The 18,215-nt window shown below is 38.4% G+C and overlaps 1 protein-coding gene across 2 annotated transcripts in view; it reads left to right on the top strand.

Annotated features, from left to right (window-relative positions):
- Positions 1–18,215, top strand: part of NSF (N-ethylmaleimide sensitive factor, vesicle fusing ATPase) — a 148,199-nt gene that overhangs the window by 107,342 nt on the left and 22,642 nt on the right. For both annotated transcript variants that reach the window (XM_027517364.1, XM_027517365.1), the window contains exons 14-17: positions 152–308; positions 3,535–3,668; positions 14,449–14,515; positions 16,489–16,568. In XM_027517364.1, the coding sequence (XP_027373165.1) occupies positions 152–308; positions 3,535–3,668; positions 14,449–14,515; positions 16,489–16,568 (438 nt within the window). The remainder of the gene's footprint in view (positions 1–151; positions 309–3,534; positions 3,669–14,448; positions 14,516–16,488; positions 16,569–18,215) is intronic.

Genomic DNA, 18,215 nt, shown 5'->3' with positions numbered 1-18,215 from the left:
TTTTTGTTTTGCTTTTCAGGGTTTTTATATTAATATGAGATATTGTTACAGCACTAGCATGTAGGAATTATTACTCATCCTTTATGCCTTTAAATATTTAAGTCTTAATACTAATGCTGAAAATGCATTAAACTGTCCTTTTCCTTCATAGGCATTTGGCACAAACCAAGAGGATTATGCAAGTTACATTATGAATGGTATCATCAAATGGGGTGATCCAGTTACTCGAGTTCTAGAAGATGGGGAACTTCTGGTTCAACAGACTAAAAACAGTGACCGCACACCACTGGTCAGCGTCCTCTTGGAAGGTGAGAAAAAGTGATGAGATGGCATCAAAAGTTTTCTGTTTTTTTTTTTTAAAAGCACTTACACAAAACCGTTTAGCACATTCCAGAAAACTGAATTTTCAGTTCTAAACTTGTTCATGATCTGAAAATCGCAGTCCATTCTGTGTTCCAATATTGTGCACAAATTTAAATTTTCTTGGAGTAGAATGTTACTGATGATTGATAGCAACTCATTTTCTTATAGGACTGTATCTAAATTTTTGTGTTACTTAATAGACTCTTATGATACACATAGTACTCAAAAGAGTTAAATAAATATTCACTGAGTACTTACTATGTTTTAGGCGTTGAATTGGTTGTGGGAGACTCAAAGACATTCACAGGGATCAGTTTGGTCGTGAAAAAGGCCTAACTACTGTGTTTGTGTGTAAGGGTATCTGAATGCAAGTCATCTTGCCCAGAAGTGGTCAAAGAAACTGTTCAGTGTAGACTTTGAAGGATCAGTGAGGATTTTACCAGGTAGACAAAAAAAGGAAGGACATTCTATTCTCCAGCTATTTTTTATGATTATTAGTAGAACAACAGAAAAGTTCAGCGAGTCCACATGACAGTGGATCTAGCTCTTTCCAAAGGTCTGAGGGTGAGGGCTCCCTGAGAAACACATTAAGCCAAGACCTGAAGGGTGAGGAGAAACTGGTTGGGCAGAGTAACTGGAGACAGTGTTCTAAGCAGAGGGACCAGTATATGAAAAAGCCCAGGGTTGGAAGGAGACTGAAACAGAAAGGGAGACGCTAAAATGTGAGACTGAAGAGGTAGACAGGAGCCAGTTCGTGCAAAGCCTAGTAGACCACGTTAATGATTTAGACTCTTATCCAAGGGGCAATGGGGAGGCATTTGTAGGGTTTTTAGCACTGAAGTGACATGATCAGATTTGTATTTTCAAAACATCATGACCACTTTGTGATAGAGATTGGATTGGAGTGGTAAAAATATTAATATATGGGAAAGACCAGTGGTAAGAAGCAGTTGCAGTTGTCTTAATGAGAGCTGATTATGGTTTGAAGCTACATAGTAGTAGAGGAAATGGAGTCATGTAGACTATTTTGAGGAATATTTAGGAGGTAGAATAAAAGAGACTTTATAATAATTATTAAGTATTAAGCATAATGAAGGTAACATTCTTTGAACTCTTAACTGTTTGCCAGTCACTCTACTAGCACTTTACACATACCTTCTCATTTAAACCCCACTTCAGTCCTTCAAGGGTAGATGCTGCTGGGTCTGTATTTTGCAGATGAGGAAGCTGAAGCTTAGAAATAGTAGCTATATTGAATATGGAGAGAGGTATCAAACATGATCCCCAGGTTTCTGTTATTCAGGGCTGGTGAATGATGTTGTTTACTAAGAGTGGGAGCTCTAGTAGAGAAGTTCATTTCAGAAACAAAGATCACAAGTTCATTTCTAGACACATAAGTTCAAGGTTCCTATAGGATGATTGAGCTTCTCTGATGGCTTAGCAGTAAAGAATCCATCTGCAGTGCAGAAGATGTAGATTCAATCCCTTTGTTGGGAAGATCCCCTGGAGAAGGAAATGGCAACCCACTCCAGTATTTTTGCCTGGGAAATCCCATAGACAGAGGAGCCTAGCAGGCTACAGCCCATGGGGTCCTAAAAGAGTCAGACACGACTTAGCGACTAAACAACAAATATCTTCCTTAAACACCCTGAGTCACTGAATCAGTTCTATTCTATGGGATAATTGAATGGAAAATGTTGAGTAGCCCATTGGATATGTAGGTCTATGCTCAGAAGACAAGTCTAGCTAGCAGTATACATTCATGAGTTGTCAGTGTGTAGACTATTGTTCAATCCATGGGAGTGGATGAGTCACTTAGAGAAAGGGAAGGTTGAGAAGGAAGAGGGGTCTAGGACTGATCTCTGAGGTGTGTCAATGTTGAAGGACTAAGTAAAGCAGGAAGAGTTGACAAAGGAGATTGAACAAGAATAACCAGAGTTAAGAGAAGGAAAAGAGAACGTGCTGTCACAGAAGCCAAGAAAGGTATTTAAAGAAAGAAGAGAGCTGTCAATTGTATCAAATACTCTTAAGAGGCCAACAGATTACAATATTGGATTTGGTGAGATTGAGGTCGTTGGTGGCCCTGATGGGAGCCTGTGCCATGTAATAGGAATGGAAGCCATGAGGTTGGTTTGAGGATGGTTGGACGGTGAGTGAAGGCAGCTGGAGTAGATGATTGTTTAGGGATGTTCCATTTTGAAGGGACAAGGCAGAGTAGTGTTGAAAGTAGTGAAGTCAAAAAAGAGTCTTTTTTATTAAACTGTCAGTAGCCTGCTGCTGCTGCTGCTAAGTCGCATCAGTCGTGTCAGTAGCCTAGAGCATGTTTAAATGCTGTTAGAAAGGCTCCAGGGAAGAGGGAGAGGTGAAACACAGGGGGAGAGGGTACAGTTGATAATGTCAGGTTTCTGAGAAGACGGGAAAGAATAATTGATCGGTTTATGGGTGGGAGAGGGGAACATCTTTTATTACACAGAAGGGAAGGAGGAGTTGTCTAAATACAGGTGAATTTATAGATTTGGTTGCCTTCATGAGAAGACCTGAGTCTTTAGTTTTCTAGCCTGGTGGCTCAGCTATAAAGAATGTGCCTGCAATGCAGAAGACGCAGGAGACCTGGGTTCGATCCCTTTGTGGGGAAGAGTCCTTGGAGAAGGGCATGACAACCCACTCCATTATTCTTGCCTAGAGAATCCCATGGACAGAGGAGCTTGGCAGGCTTCAGTTCATAGGATCGCAGAGTCAGACATGCCTGAAGCAACTGAGCAGGGGCAATTTTCCCTACCCCTAATATCATCTCCAAAGAAGATTGTATTTTTTTTTTGTCAGACAAATGATTTGATAGAACTAATAAGTACTGATATGCATTTGAATGCTTTCTTGTTCTCTTTTTTTTAAAGAAGCAAAACCTTTGCATTTTGTATATGTAGCCAGAACCTTGAAAGATTAAGGTTATGTGACAAAGAAGGAATATATTTCATCATACTTTTGAGAAATGCTAATCAGTCTGTTTAGTTGCTAATAAGAGAAAACATGTCTGCCGTGAAATTGTGTCGGGAAATGTTAATGAGCAGCTGGTTGAGGCCTCAGTACTTTATGGATAAAAGTTTAAACTTGTTTGGTTCTCCTTTGCTTAGGTTGGCTTTTTTCCCCTGACTTGCTCCTGTCGTTATGCAGGCCCTCCTCACAGTGGGAAGACAGCTTTAGCTGCTAGGATTGCAGAGGAATCCAACTTCCCCTTCATCAAGATCTGTTCTCCTGATAAGATGATTGGCTTTTCTGAGACAGCCAAGTGTCAGGCCATGAAGAAGGTATCAAGATTTTTACTTTCATTTTGACTTCCTACCTTTTAGATGTATGTGTATGTGTGTGTATACATACACATGTACATATATATTTATCTTTGCACATGTATATATGTAGACACACACACACACATGTGTATATATATATAAGCCATAACAGTTATGTTCTTCTCAAGTGAAATTATCAGCAGAATTTGGGGGGAGGGAAACAGTGACTGTTTTAGATATAGTATTTAACTTTGTAATGTATTTTTATTAAAGTACCTTTATCTTCCAGATTATGCTTTACTTAGTATGTATTAGGATTATTTTTCACTTTTTAAGTTTGTATCAACTGAAAGGCCTGAATTAAGTGTGTTTGAGTAGAGTGAAGCAAATTCATTTAGGATTTTTTAAGTTCTCTTGTCAATCTGCAAAATCAGACTGGGGTCAGTTAAGTTGACTGTATTGTTTGGGAAAGAACAAAGTTATATCATTGGAAAGATATTCTCAAAACCCCTACAGAAAGATGGTGATGTCTCAGATAATAATCAGCGTCTGCTCGGCAGACCTGGGGCAGGTGGTCCTCGTCTCTGCGTTTCTCCAAGTACCATTTGTCACCTTCCTAGCATGGCTGCTTTGAACCACCGGTGAAAGTTACAGCAGCATAGACTAGGATCCTAGTGCTGAAAGGCCTCTTAGATCGTCTGGTTCATCGCTCTCACATTCAAGCAAGTACCGTGTAAGGTATTTGGATAGTAGGTGGTTGCTCATTAAAAACAAAAACAATAAAAATCAGTGCTGAACACTCTTAATGCTGTTTCACCTCACTTGGTTTTCACTGATATTCTGATTTTGCATACTCCCAGACTGAAGAAAGGTTAGTTTTTATATATCTAGTTGAAGTATATCTTTTACTTAAACTTTTTTTTCAAGCTTGATTTTTTTATAGATAAAAAATGACTGTAAGTTAAAAGTTAAAGAGATGTGAGAAAGCCAGGGGCCTTCCCTGGTAGCTCAGCTGGTAAAGAATCTGCCTGCCAGACTACTGGAAAAGAATCTTGAGAATGGGACTGCTACCCAGTAAAGGCAGTTCAGATGTGCTTTTACCTTGTTCCTAGGCCCTCACTTTATAAAGATGTAGGATAGGATTACCTAAGTGTTTCTTTTAGGGAGGAGATTGAAGAGGAAAATACATTTTTTCAAAAGCAGACTCCCCAGAAATGTAAGTTTGAAGAGTCTCATGTTTGTGCAGGCAGCAGAAAATCATTTGTGTCGACTCCTTGAAATGGATGGAGGAGGCAGAGCTTGGAGCAGGATTCCAGCCCTGCACACTGAATCGTCGAGATAAACATTCTGCACAAGGTCGTTAAAACTGAGTGTGAAAGTGAGGGAAATGTTGTTGCCTGACACAAAAAGAACTTAAATATCATAAGACACAGGACTGGTGTCTGAGATGAAACTGGTAGTATCTATCGTTCCTGCGAAGACCTGGAGAGAATCTCTAGGACCAGTAACCTCCCTTATGTAGATGGGGTTGCTGTTCTTTTTGTTTTTTGTATTTTTATAATGTTTCCCTCTAAAGGGAACCCTTAAACCATTTCTTTTGGTGAAAATTTAAACAGCTCTTGGACTCGTAGCCACTGAACCTCCCATTTAATTGAATAGCTAATTCTGTTTGTATTTTCCTAACTCCATCTATCTCTTATACTTGTTTAAAAGTAGTCTTCTGTGCAGATGGTAATTTACTCCATTGCTTTTCACCAGCTGCCAGGTTCTACCTCAGATGTACTCTGAGATGTGGGTGGATGGTCCTAGTCTTTTCTATAAAGTTTTTTTAAAAGTATTTTAGGCTCCTGCACATCAAAGCAGCTTTGTAAGTGTGAGATATTATCATTTTTATTATTTCAATCTCTTGCAAATTGACTTGAGGGGGGAAGGTAATATGTGCTGATTTTAGAGGCTTAAATGGTTAAATTAATGACTTAATAACTTATGATTTAATCTTTAAATTGTTGTAGCCTTTCAAGGTAAGGTTTCAGATGAGTGGAAGGCTAAGGGGTATAAAAATGTGTCTATACCAGCTTACTTAAAATCATTTGGATTCATGATTCACTGTCTGGATCAGCTGTATACTCTTAAAGTTGCAAAAAATATTTCTGCTTCAGCAGTATAGTAAATTCATATTTAGACTTTTTGGGTTTTCCTTGGAGAAAAATATTATTCTCTGTGACTAAAGAACAGAATGGAGAAAAGAATGAAGCAGAGGTGTCTTAGAAATTTATTAGAAATACTGCAGAATCTTTCCCTGCAAATAGTTTTCACATTGTTGCCTAATGATAGCTTGACAAAAGCCTGAGGGCTCAGACCCATCTGAAGGTGCTCAGTCTTCCAGTTTGCTTTTGAAAATGAAATATAAATGCCATTCTTTAGACGTTCTAGTCTACCTCCCACCATTGTTCTCTTCCCTTCATTTTTTTTTTTTTTTTTACTGTGAAAATGGAAAGCTGGTGTCTTTTTTTCCCCCAAAGCACAAATAATTTATAATTTTTTTTTATCATTCTGGAGAAAGTTCTTTCCTTTTAGGTACATCCTTCCCACGCCCAAAATCTAGCTTTTCCCAATTTCAAAAATAATTTAGAAAATGCAGAAAAGAACACAGAAGAAAATAAAGTCCGTATTTGTTCTTCCATCTTCTTCTCAGACACACATACACACAACGTATTATGTATTGGTGATCACATTGGACATACTGTTTTTTTCCCACTTACTATAAAATTTTTTCATTCTCATTAAAATTTATCCAAATATTATGTTGAATTAATATCTGTGTAATGTCCATTTAAACATTCCTTTTTTGTTGAACACTTAGGTTGTTTCCAAGTTTTCTCACAATTATAAACAGTATTCTGTAGAACGCTCATTTGTGGCTGTTTAGTCACTAAGTCGTGTCCGACTCCTTTGCAGCCCCACGTTCTGTAGCCAACCAGGCTCCTCTGTCCATGGGATTTTCCAGGCAAGAGTACTGGAGTGAGTCGCCATTTCCTTCTCCAGAACTTCAGTGACTGCCCCCATTTGCTTATTACATTTTTATGAGAGTAGCATCAAAATTTACTGGCTGAGAACTTGGACTTCAGTTTCTAATAGACCTGAATTTGAATCCCAGGTCCGCTGCGCTTACCAGCTCTAATAGTCACTTAACCTGTAAACCTCTGTTTTCTCATCTACAAAATGAGGATAATATCAATAGGTGCCTCATAGGATTGTTAGGAGAATTAAATGAGATGGTGATTTTTGTGCTGTATCATACAGTGCCTTGGGATATAATATGTGCTCAATAAGTGGTTATTCTTACTTATCATTATTATTGTACATACATTTCTGGTTATTTCCTTAGGATGAATTCTTAGAGCTGAGATTGCTAAGGTAAAAATATTAATGGGTGTAAATTTATGATAAATATTGCTATTAAAACATATGTAAAAATATTAATGTTTATAAAACCTTCTTAAGAAAGTTGTGCCAATTTATACTCGCAGCCCCATCATATAAGAATATCAATTTCCTTGGACTCTTGCCCATAATATCTTTATATATCATTTTACTGCTTGGTTTTGTTACGTAAACCAAGAGTTTTTGTTAGTGGAGAGAGCTATTAGGCTTGCTATAATGAGTATCTAAGATTAAGATACTTAACTTTCAGACCTTAAATTGCAATTAAGCTATTGCTTCTTATTCACATACAGATTCTGGTGCTAAAACATATGAAAGTAGTTTATACTCGATTCAATTCTGCTTCTTAATTTGCTTAATAAATCCTTTCTCTGTGTAGGTAAACTCCTGAATACTAGCAAACTCTGTATGAGGTATTGTTCTCACATTCTGTTGGGGAGGAGACCCTATATGTTCCCTTAAGATAGTTGAAGTATTTACAGATCTTTCTCTTCTCCCGTATTTTGTTTTTGTTTCCCCAACATTATTCTGTTTAAAAAATTTAATTTCTTTATCCATTTTTGCATCTATACTTTAAAAAAAAAACCTATTTTCTAGTTCTGTTAATGGCATTAAATGAAAAAAATAACAATGCGGTAGATCTTGATTGTAACTAGTATGCCTTCTGAGTATACAGTCAGTATAGAGATGAAGTAGGACAGTCGATGTGATTACATTGTTTGAAGAAAATCGAGTAAAAGATTTGTGATTTCTAAAACTATACCCGTTAGTAAGGTCATATAGTCTCATTTTTAAAAGGACTGAAAATTAATGGAAGACATTTTCCTTTCCACTAGCTTTGCAAGAAAGAAATAATCTTCTTTGAATATCCTCCTGTAAATCCCACTGCAAATTGTAGTCTGCACAGAACAGAATCATGGTGCCTAATCCTCCTCTTTTCATGGTTTAGTCCATACAAAGAGCGGAACTGGAAATTGGATCTTTTGACAGCAGTTACTAAGCAACAGAATTTGGATGTTTTTGGTTAACATCCTAATATATCATGTAGCTGATTTGTTGAAGAGTGTGCTTGCAGTAACTGACAAGTGGACACCCTGTAAGTGACCACAGGTCCCTGTACTGCTGGGGGTTGGGGGGCGGCAACACTTGTTCTTTTTGTTTAATATACTTTGTCTTCTGACGATTGTATCTGTCTGGCACGCAAAAGAGGATTGTGCAGCTCTTCAGTAGAACTTAACTTTCAGACCTTGTGACTTCTTATGTTATTAAAGATATCCCACTCAGTCTGTCTCTCATATTTTGTGAAACTGTAAGAATTTTTCCTGAAAAGCAGGGAGAACAAATAAGGGAATTTGAGGTCATTTCCAGGAAGCTTGAGCGCTTTGCCAGAAGTTTAGGTCCACTTCCTGAGTCAGTTTCATTAGAAGACAGCTAATGTTTGCTTGGTCTACTCCCAAGTTATTTTTAGAAACGAGAGATTATTACTGATAGCACCGATTTGAATTTGCTCACTTACATTTTTATGTGCTACCAAATATGATTAGAGTATGCTTTCAACTAATTGCTGACAGATTTACTACATTGGGGATTTTCTAAGTCATCAAATTCCTACTGTCAACAGATTCCTACTAACTCAATACTTCATGCCAACCACTTCTGAATTGAGTGAACTCTTTCAGCCCCGAAAGAACCAGAGAATTTGGCTTCACTTACCTCAGAGCCTTAAAGAGGTTCTAGAAAATGGAGGTCAGACTCTATTTGGAGTACGCTTTGCTGGGGTTTGTGATTCTAAAAGACTGGGATTAACATGGAGCTAATGCTGGCATGTTCCCATTTGCATTCATATAGACTCCAAAGGCTGCAGCTGCTGCCCCTCCCCTATACACAGGTGGTTCCCAGCTCATGTGAAGATTCCAGGAGTGGGCTCAGTGCCTTGAGAGCTCTTGGCACCCTCAAGGTCCATGACCAGACCTGCTCCCAAGCCCTCGGCAACAGGAGCTCCATACCTCCTTTCCCAGTGCATCCAGCATGCTCCTGCCACCGGCCCAGGCTCCCCACGTTTTAGGTCGTCTCTCATGACCCACAGCCTGCCTTTGCACACAAGAGAGGAGGCACCAAAGAGGTTCATGACGACAGTCCCCTTATGTCCACAGCTAGGTAGACTGTGGGATTTTGTGATTTCATCTTCTAGAGTAGACCTCTCGTTTTTGCCCTGTTGACTGTTGTCACTCTTCGCCACACTTTTTTTCTTTCTTCCGTTCTCCCCATTCTTTTCTTCAGCCTTCTCTTTCAGACTTCTCACCTGACTCTCAGAATACATATATTCTGATAAGTTTACATGCTCTAGGAAACTCCCTGATAGAGCTGGGAAAACTATATCCTCCAGTTTGCTGTGTGCAGTCATGGTTTTTCTGTTTTTCCAGCCGCTCCCCTCTTTCAGGTATCCTACTTTGCATGATACCTTCTGTGATCCCCTCCTGATAACCTCTCCAGCAGGAAAAACTTGAGCATCGTACTTTCATCTTACTACATGAAAGGATCAGAATTTAAGTTAATTTTTTAAAGAGTCTGTAAGATACCAGCAGTAGCCCCAGCTTCAGCCCACCTGGCTAAATGTTGTTTTGGCTTTTGGTCTGGAGAAGGCAGTGTGTATTCACCGGGTGCTATTACTGATGGCAGGTTCAGCACTTTAGTTGTTGTGTCTGAGCTGGGGCAGTTTGTGCAGTTTTACTTTTTCTGCATCTCTCCTCCTTTTGGGGTTTATCTGTCTGCAGTTATGGTAGAACTTCCCCACTCAGTATGTAAATATCTCAGATTTTAGTCTGGCAGCTCATTGCATACACTTGCCAATGGAATGCTGATATCTCCTTATTTAGCATAGGGCCAGGAAGCCAAGAGTGGAAGAGGCTGAGGCGACTAGGCAGAAACATGGGTTCAGGAGAATAGTGGTGACCTTATCTTACACTTGTGACTACCTGTGGGAAAGAATGTGTGTGAGAGAAGTGAAAGATGTGTGTGTATTTAAATTAAAGCAGAGTCAACTGAAACTGGTCAAGTTACAACTGGAATTGCATAGCCTTTGTCATGGTTAGTATGTTGTTAAGAGAGTTAGCTGCGAGTACTCCTCTCCCCATGGTAGTAATTAGTACATTAAGAACTGTCTGTAAAAAAACGAAAACAAACTACATTAAAGGCTGTAGGTATTTTCTTCTAAAATGTTAGAGGTAGCCCAGGCAGTCAGCTGTGAAATGATTTGAAATGCTTTGTGATTCACAGTATCTGAGATAAATTGGTGAAAATTTATCATTAGTTCAGACCCCAGCAATGTCCTAAGTAATGTTTATAAGCTCTATAAGCTTTGAGGAGGAAGAGGGGCTGATTCAGAGAAAGTGTAGAACTACTGCAGTATCCCATCCACAATGTCCTGGGCCCCTGTGACTCAAATCCACGATATTACAGTCTGTCAGACAGAATGATATGCTTGCATCAAAGCCCTTCATATCAATAGGATTCTGAGCAAATGTTTTAAAAGAGCTAAGCATTATTTTTAATGACTTCTAGAAATCACCTGAGTTTGCCACATTGGCTGCTATTAGTCCAGTCTTCAAAAAAGAGCAGAGAACTGCAGTGGAACAGCTTCTAAACTTTTCCATGTCTCTTCCATTTCTCTTCTGTTTCATCTCTCACCCGCCACTCTCCATACACACAGCACCAATGCTGACCCCTCTTCCTTTTAGTTCTTACAGACTGTGTTAGTTCCTGCAGTGCTCCTGGATTTTCTCTGTGCCTCCTTATAATTGATATGCACTGCTTAGAACACTTTCTTCCCTCTTTCCTAGTGAATTGTTCATCCTTCAGTTCTCAGCTTAAATGTCACTTCCTGAATTTAGGAGACCATCATCAACTTCATAAGCTCTTATATCAGTCACGATAGGCTAAACTATGCTGCGATAATGAATAGCCCCTAAAATCTCAGGGGCTTAACACTACAGAGTTTATTTCTTGCTCACACTACATGTCCACCATAACTCAGAGAGGAAGCTCTGTTGCAGCTTCTCAGAGACTCAAGCTGATAGGTAATAGTGGCTCCATCGCACGTGTGATTCTGTTGATAGCCAAGGCAGGAGAATGAACCAAGCCATGGCTCTTGAAGCTCCTTTCAGAAAGTGAAATACTCCACTTCCATTTCAGTACCCAACGCAAACCCCATAATCATCCCTGACTCGAGGGGTTGAGAAAGTGCAGTCTGACCACGTGCCAGAAAGAGTAGGATGTGCGTGGTGTCGCCCCGGGCCCCACAGCTCCTGTGCTGTGTGCCACCACATCCTCTGTGTCTCCGCTAACATCAGCATGCTGTGCTTCATCATAGTTACACGTGACCTTAGTTATTACTCTCTCCATTGCCTTCATTACTGCTTGACACACGATATGAATTTAAAAATATTTGTTAAATGAGTTAACAGAACAACGCTCCAAGATTCAGTCCTCAGCCCTTTATTCTACTTCTACCGTTTCTCCTTGAAGATTTCTTCCCTCATGGTTTCAGCCTTACGAGATGTCCATACTCTCTGACTTCAGTCATGCATCTCCAACTACTGCCCTGATATGTCTACTTGACTTTAATGCATAAATTTCAGTGTATTCCTTCAGTAAGTATGTATTGATTACTTTCTGATAAGGCGTCATATTAAGTGACATGGATACAGAGATAAATACAACAGTACTTGCCTTCAAAGAGCTAGCAGTCTGGTGTAATATAGGGAAGAATACTATGAATCCGTAATATATACACAGTACAAAATGCTATACCGAAGGAGAAGAGAGGCAAGTAACCTATGACAAGATGAAATTAGAACTTTGTGTTGTTTCAACCATTGAATCCATTGAGCAGATAAGATTAGTAAATACTCTTCTGTGCTGGGTGCAGGGGGGTAACATGAATAAAGGTTTTATCCACCTCCCAATCCAATGAGGAGACAGATGGCTAAGGATGAAAGGGTAGATGACTGACGGGTACAGGGGATGGTGCAAAGGAAAGCAGCAGAGGCATTCTTGCCCACATGTATGCAGCAGATGTTTATTAGGCACCGGTGAAGCATCAGACCCTGAACACATAATGCTAAAGAAGACATTTCCTACCTTAAAGCATATACAGTGTGTGAGGGAGAAACTTACCATGTAGATTGTCACATGAGTTGACATTTTGCTTTTGGGTTTATTTTTGTTGATGAGTTTTTGGGGGGTTATTTATTTATTTATTTTTGCATCTTTGAGAGTGACTTTTGAGCATAGAAAAGACCATGTGTAGCTAGTTAGAGGTCTAAAAAATTAACATTAAACATAATAAAATTATATAATTTAAAATCTAGTTTTTCAACACAAAAGAAAACTTAAACTTTTAAAAAATCCACTTATTTTATTCTATTTATAAGTCAAGTAAAGGGTAGCTCAAAAAGAGATTTTTACAACTTCAGTTTCTTTAAATATTTTAAACTGTATTTAGACATTTAAAATGTTTTATTTTCTCTTTGAAGTACTTCAGTTGTTTAACAAAACATTCTAAGTTTCAAAGTAAATCTATAATTACATTTATTTAATAAAATTAACAATATGGTGGCATAGTGGTAAAGAATCTGCCTACAAGTGCAGGAGAAGCTAGAGACATTGGTTCAATATCTGGGTTGGGAAGATCCCCTGAAGTAGGAAATGGCAACCTGCTCCAATATTCTTGCCTGGAAAATTCCATGGACAGAGGAGTTTGGCGGGCTATAGTCCATGGGGTTGCAAAGAGCCAGATATGACTGAGCACACACACACACACACACACACACACACACAAAATAATATAATTATGGTGAATCTCAGATTACTATTTGCAAGGCTTATTAAAGTTATACTTCACCTTCCAGCATTAAAGTTTATCAAAATTAGTCAACTGCATGTTTTAAATTGAACTAGCAAGGCTAATCTATTAATCTAATGTAGTAAATTTTCTTAATTGTCACAAATGCTTTAAAGACCACATATTCACAGATTGTCTTTAAACATAATATGAAAAAGATTAATATTGTAGGTTTAATTTACTTTGTTCCTATACCTAATTCTTAATCTTCTATAGTTAAAAGGTACCCAGTAAGGAATATCATGCTACTACCAAGCAAAATCAGGAGAGTGGTGGTTACCATCTTGGTGCATTGAGGTTACTCATCAGTCAGATTGGACTGGAATGCAGGGTTTAATTCTTAGCGATGACACCAGTGGGCTACACTGAGCGCTGGAATAGGAACCGCCAACATTTACAAAAACGCTGGTCTCAAGGCTTTGAGTGCTTATATTCAACTTAAAAAAGAATTAATTATTCTGTCTGGCTTGAAATTGCTACTTCCCTGCCAGGATATAACAACCTCCTTCACTGCTTGCTTAATTTCCATTTATTTGGCTATCTTAAAATAATGCACTGTCATCTTTTGTCTAGTTCTAATGATGCCTCTATCTGATATTTTATACCTAACTTTAATTCTTTTGTAGACACTTTGGCTGTTACAGTCTGATTTGAGCTGATAGAATTCTCTGCTTTCAACGTTACTCCTGTTTGACAGGGCCACAGTTCCTACTACTAATAAAATGACATTCAGTTTTACCCTGCACATTCCTGTGGCTCCATTTAGCCCTTGAGTCACAGCACTGAAAGTCGTGCCCCCGACAGAGAGAGGAGAGACCATTGTGATAAAGTTGATGGATTTGTCAGTTGATTAATTCCAGTTTTTCCTGAGCACGCCCCAGTGTGACGCATCCAGCCCTTGGAGCTGAAAGTAGCCTTACCCTCCCCCATGGTCAGCTGTGATCCAGCTGTGATGTCCTGGGCAAGTCATTTAACTGCTTCAGGTCTCCATTTCCTCACTTTTAAATTTGTAAGAACTCTTGAATTTCTAAAGTCCTATTATCTACTAAAGTCTAATTTTGTGTAGTCAGAAATATTGCGTGGGACTTCCCTGGTGGCACAGTGGTTAAGAATCCACCTGCCAGCGCAGGAGACATGGGTTCAATCCCCTAGTCTGGGAAGATCCCACATGCCACGGAGCAATTAAGCCCCTTTGTCACACAACTAAGCCTGCATGCTGCAACTGCTGAAGCCTGTCCACCACCCATCCCCTCTCGCTCCGGCTAGAGAAAGCCCTCACAAAGCAACAAAGACCCAGCGCAGCCGTAAATAAATAAAACTTTTTAAAAAGAATGTGTTTTGGGACGGGGGGGGTGGGCATTGGTCAAGAATTAGCTAAATGTTATCTTCTTGGAAATTCTTGTAATTTCCAAGTGGGCAGTGAGATAATCCATGGTTTTGCTTTTCTTCTAGATCTTTGATGATGCATACAAATCCCAGCTCAGTTGTGTGGTTGTGGATGACATTGAGAGACTGCTTGGTGAGTCATCACTTCTGCCATTGTACTATCCTTGCCACATTACAGCTAGTGTCTCACAAATTACAAGAGAAAATACAGGTGTTTATAATCCATAGGGCAATAGAAATAGCTTTATCTAATAAGGAAATATAACTTCTCTTATATCTGAAGTCAGCAGTGATATCAGTGGTAAATATGCCTTATGACATAACGATAAGGGTCCATGTCTCATATTTTGTATCTTCCACAAAGTTCCCTGACCATAATAAATAATTAGTAATTTTCATTGATGGATGTGTTTGCTATATTCTATCTCAGAGCTGCCTGGAGCTCAGAGGTTCCATTTGCTAACTGGGTCAGGACTAAGGAAAGAAGAGCTTAGGGTTGGAATGAAATCTACAAGTTAGCAGTAACACTTGGGGCAGAAGTTGTCAGCTCTTTGTCTCAGTTTCCATTCAGATGAAGCAGAGACTGTATTCTCTTCCTTAGTTATCCCACAGAGTAAATGTAAAGACAGAAATGAGATAATGTTGTGAAAGTTAAAAACATTCCCAAAGTTACAAGTGCTCTACAGTAATTTTTAAGAATACCTATTAAACATTTCCTATGTTTAAGTGCACTCCTATAGAATACAAAGATAAATGAAACAGTCCCTGTACTCAGCTCATAAGGTGTATTCCACAAATAAATGCCGAAACAGTGTTGTTACTCTTATATTTTATTTCTTCACACAAACTAGATAAATCTGGGATAAATTCATTGTAACAGTGGCTCAGGATGGTGTAACAAAATTGATTGAAATTGATCCCATCTGGTAACTTAATAAATATCTGAAGATACTACCAATGCCTGGTTAACTAACACCCTTCTTCCTTAAGGGGTCTATAATGGTGTAGTAATGATTTCGTATTAACTGTTACTACATTTCCCCCATGATTTTGAGACTTATTTTATGTCCTCTATGATCTGTTTTCCTGTTTCCTGAGGCAGTGTTTGTTACAAAACAAAGTAGGTATATGTAAGAGGTCTTCTTAAATAGTTTTATCTGGTGACCTGGGTTTTGGATCTGCTATTTTTTGAAACATTTCATCTCAGTTTCTGGGATTATTTCTTTAAAAGCTTTTGGGCACATACTCATAGCCCTGCATAAATTCCTTTACCTAAACACAATTGAGATGTGTGGTCATAGCAACAGTACTATGTCAGGAATGTTTGCCCTCCGAGTATATTTTCACTTGTATGAATAGTTATTATCCATTCATGTTGGTTCATTTATTTGGTAAGCATTTGCTGAGCCCTTACCACTGGGCTAGAATCATTAGGGCTTCAGAAAAACAGTAAGATGCTGTCATTATGACATACATCAGCAAAAATTAATATAAAGTAGAACGTGCCATGTGTTCTGGGTATTCAGAAAAGGGAAGATCACTTTTGACTTCAGAGGGCTGTTGCTGGAAGGCAGCTCTAAGCACAGGGCAAGGGTGCACACGCGGTATGCAGAGAAAGCAGAGGGGGTAACATTTGTGCGGAATCCTGAAGGATGAGTAGGAGCTTAACAGAAAGCTCTTTGAGAAATTCACTGTTCTTCACCATCTGTGGGCCAGTCTTCACGGCTTTGCCATCATTTCAGTTGTGTCAAAGTACCTTACTTCCATTATTACTCCTTGTTACTTCCCCTTCTCTCCATTTTCTAGTATCTTGTTTTGTTGCCGTGTGTAGTCATCTGTATTGCCAAGGTTTGCAGTAGCTTCTTGGAAATGTTTAGTCAATAGACCTGGGAATTTTTTTTTCCCCTTTAAAAAAAACTGTCTCTGAATATCAAAAGATGTCTACACAAGCACAAAATGGATATTTAGAAGCTTTTTTTGTTGTTATCGTTAGTTACACGACGTTTATTTAGGACTGTTTTCACTCTTGATGCAGAAAAATCTGTATGTTTGGAATATGTGCATATGTATATTGAATCCCTAAACACAGTAATGTTTCTCTTCCAGATTATGTCCCTATTGGCCCTCGATTTTCTAATCTGGTACTACAGGCTCTTCTTGTGTTACTGAAAAAGGCGCCTCCGCAGGTAAAAATAATATAAGGAACATTTTCACAGAGTTGTTCCAGTAAATTATATAATGGTGCACTCTCTAAATAAGCAGATTATCAAAAACTTGTAAAATTCTCTTGTTGAAGGGATTTTGCAAGGTCATCCAGTCTGGCCTTCTGTCTTAACGTAAATAATTTTCTTAATCACTTCTCTGAAGCAGAGAAGTTTTCCATTTTTTTCTGAAAATCTCAAAATTCCAGTTTCGGTTAGTATTCTGTTTTGTTCCTTTACAAGTTCAGCACCACATTACACATCCCTTCCCACCCCTTCTCCCATGAGCGATATTAACACATGATATTAATGTAGAAGTGATTAAATATATGTTCCCATTTGTTCCATCTTTCATAGATTTTTCTAAGAATTTGTATTTGGGGAAATTTATGTCCTGCAGGGAGTTTTGTTTTGTTTTTAGTTTTTACAGATGAATTTGCCTTTTTCTCATGCCACGTGGCACTTTTGAAGGGTGAGTTTATAGCCAGGCTCTTGGTTCCCGTGGTTCCATTTTTACTGATGTGGCTGTTGGAGACTGGTGATTTTGATAGCTTAACACATTTAAACTGACCTATGACGGTTGGTTAAATATGTTAATTATGGAGAGGCTGCCAGAGCATGTTTGGCTATGACATAAGACATGAATTCTCTTGGTTGATTTTGCATGTTGTAATCTTGAAGAAATGCCAATCAAAGGCAGATACAAAGGGGTGAAGTACTAACTTAAAAAACTGTATGGGAATTCCATACTTGAAGTTAGAGATATAAAGTAAGTTGTATGGAAAATATTTAATGTTAAGCTGGTGAATCTGATATTTAAGTTAAGAGTTAAAATTGTATGTGTGTATGTGTTAGACCTAAAGGTAGAGGACTTGTCTTGATTTTCTAGGGTTTATTTTTTTTCTTAGATTAGTGAAAAGGAATATAACCTACAACAATCTTGAAAACTTACTGCATATTTGCACTGTGAAGGATTTTTTACATCATTTTTCTGTAAACTGTTACTCCCAATAGTTGAAGTTTTAGGTTATATTAAAGCTGAAAATAGAGAAGTGAGTGTTTCTAGAAATAAACAGAACATATTAACAAATGACTTCCAAAATCTTGAATAAAGACTTAGGAATAACTGTTTCTGTTTTATAAAAATGATTGTAAGACCTTTGAGGAAAGGAACATTATCTTATTACCAAAATTAAAAAGTCAGGGGAATTCCCTGGATGTACAGTGGGTTAGGACTCTGGTCTCTCACTGCACCATTCGACCTTGGTCAGGAACTTAAAAAAAAAAAAAATCCCACAAGCCATGTGGCATGGCCAAGGAAAAAAAAGTCAATAACAAGTGTTGGCATGCAGATGGAGAAATTGGATCCTTATACACTGCTGGTGCGAATAGGTAAACTGTGCAACCTTTGGGAAACAGTCTAGCACTCAAAAGGTTAAAGATAGGGTTACCACATGCCCCAGCAATTCTGTTTCTAGGTATATACCACACAGAAATGAAAATATATATCCACACAAGAACTTGTACATGAATGTTCATGGAAACATTATTCATAATAGCCAAAAAGTACAAACAACCCAAATGTTCATCGAATAAAATACATGTGGTATATACATACAATGGAGGATTATT

This window comes from Bos indicus x Bos taurus, chromosome 19 (assembly GCF_003369695.1).
Source record: "Bos indicus x Bos taurus breed Angus x Brahman F1 hybrid chromosome 19, Bos_hybrid_MaternalHap_v2.0, whole genome shotgun sequence".
In the NCBI taxonomy this organism is placed as follows: domain Eukaryota; kingdom Metazoa; phylum Chordata; class Mammalia; order Artiodactyla; family Bovidae; genus Bos; species Bos indicus x Bos taurus.
The sequence above is the reverse complement of the archived record's forward strand: the minus strand, read 5'-3'. Positions and strand labels throughout refer to the sequence as shown.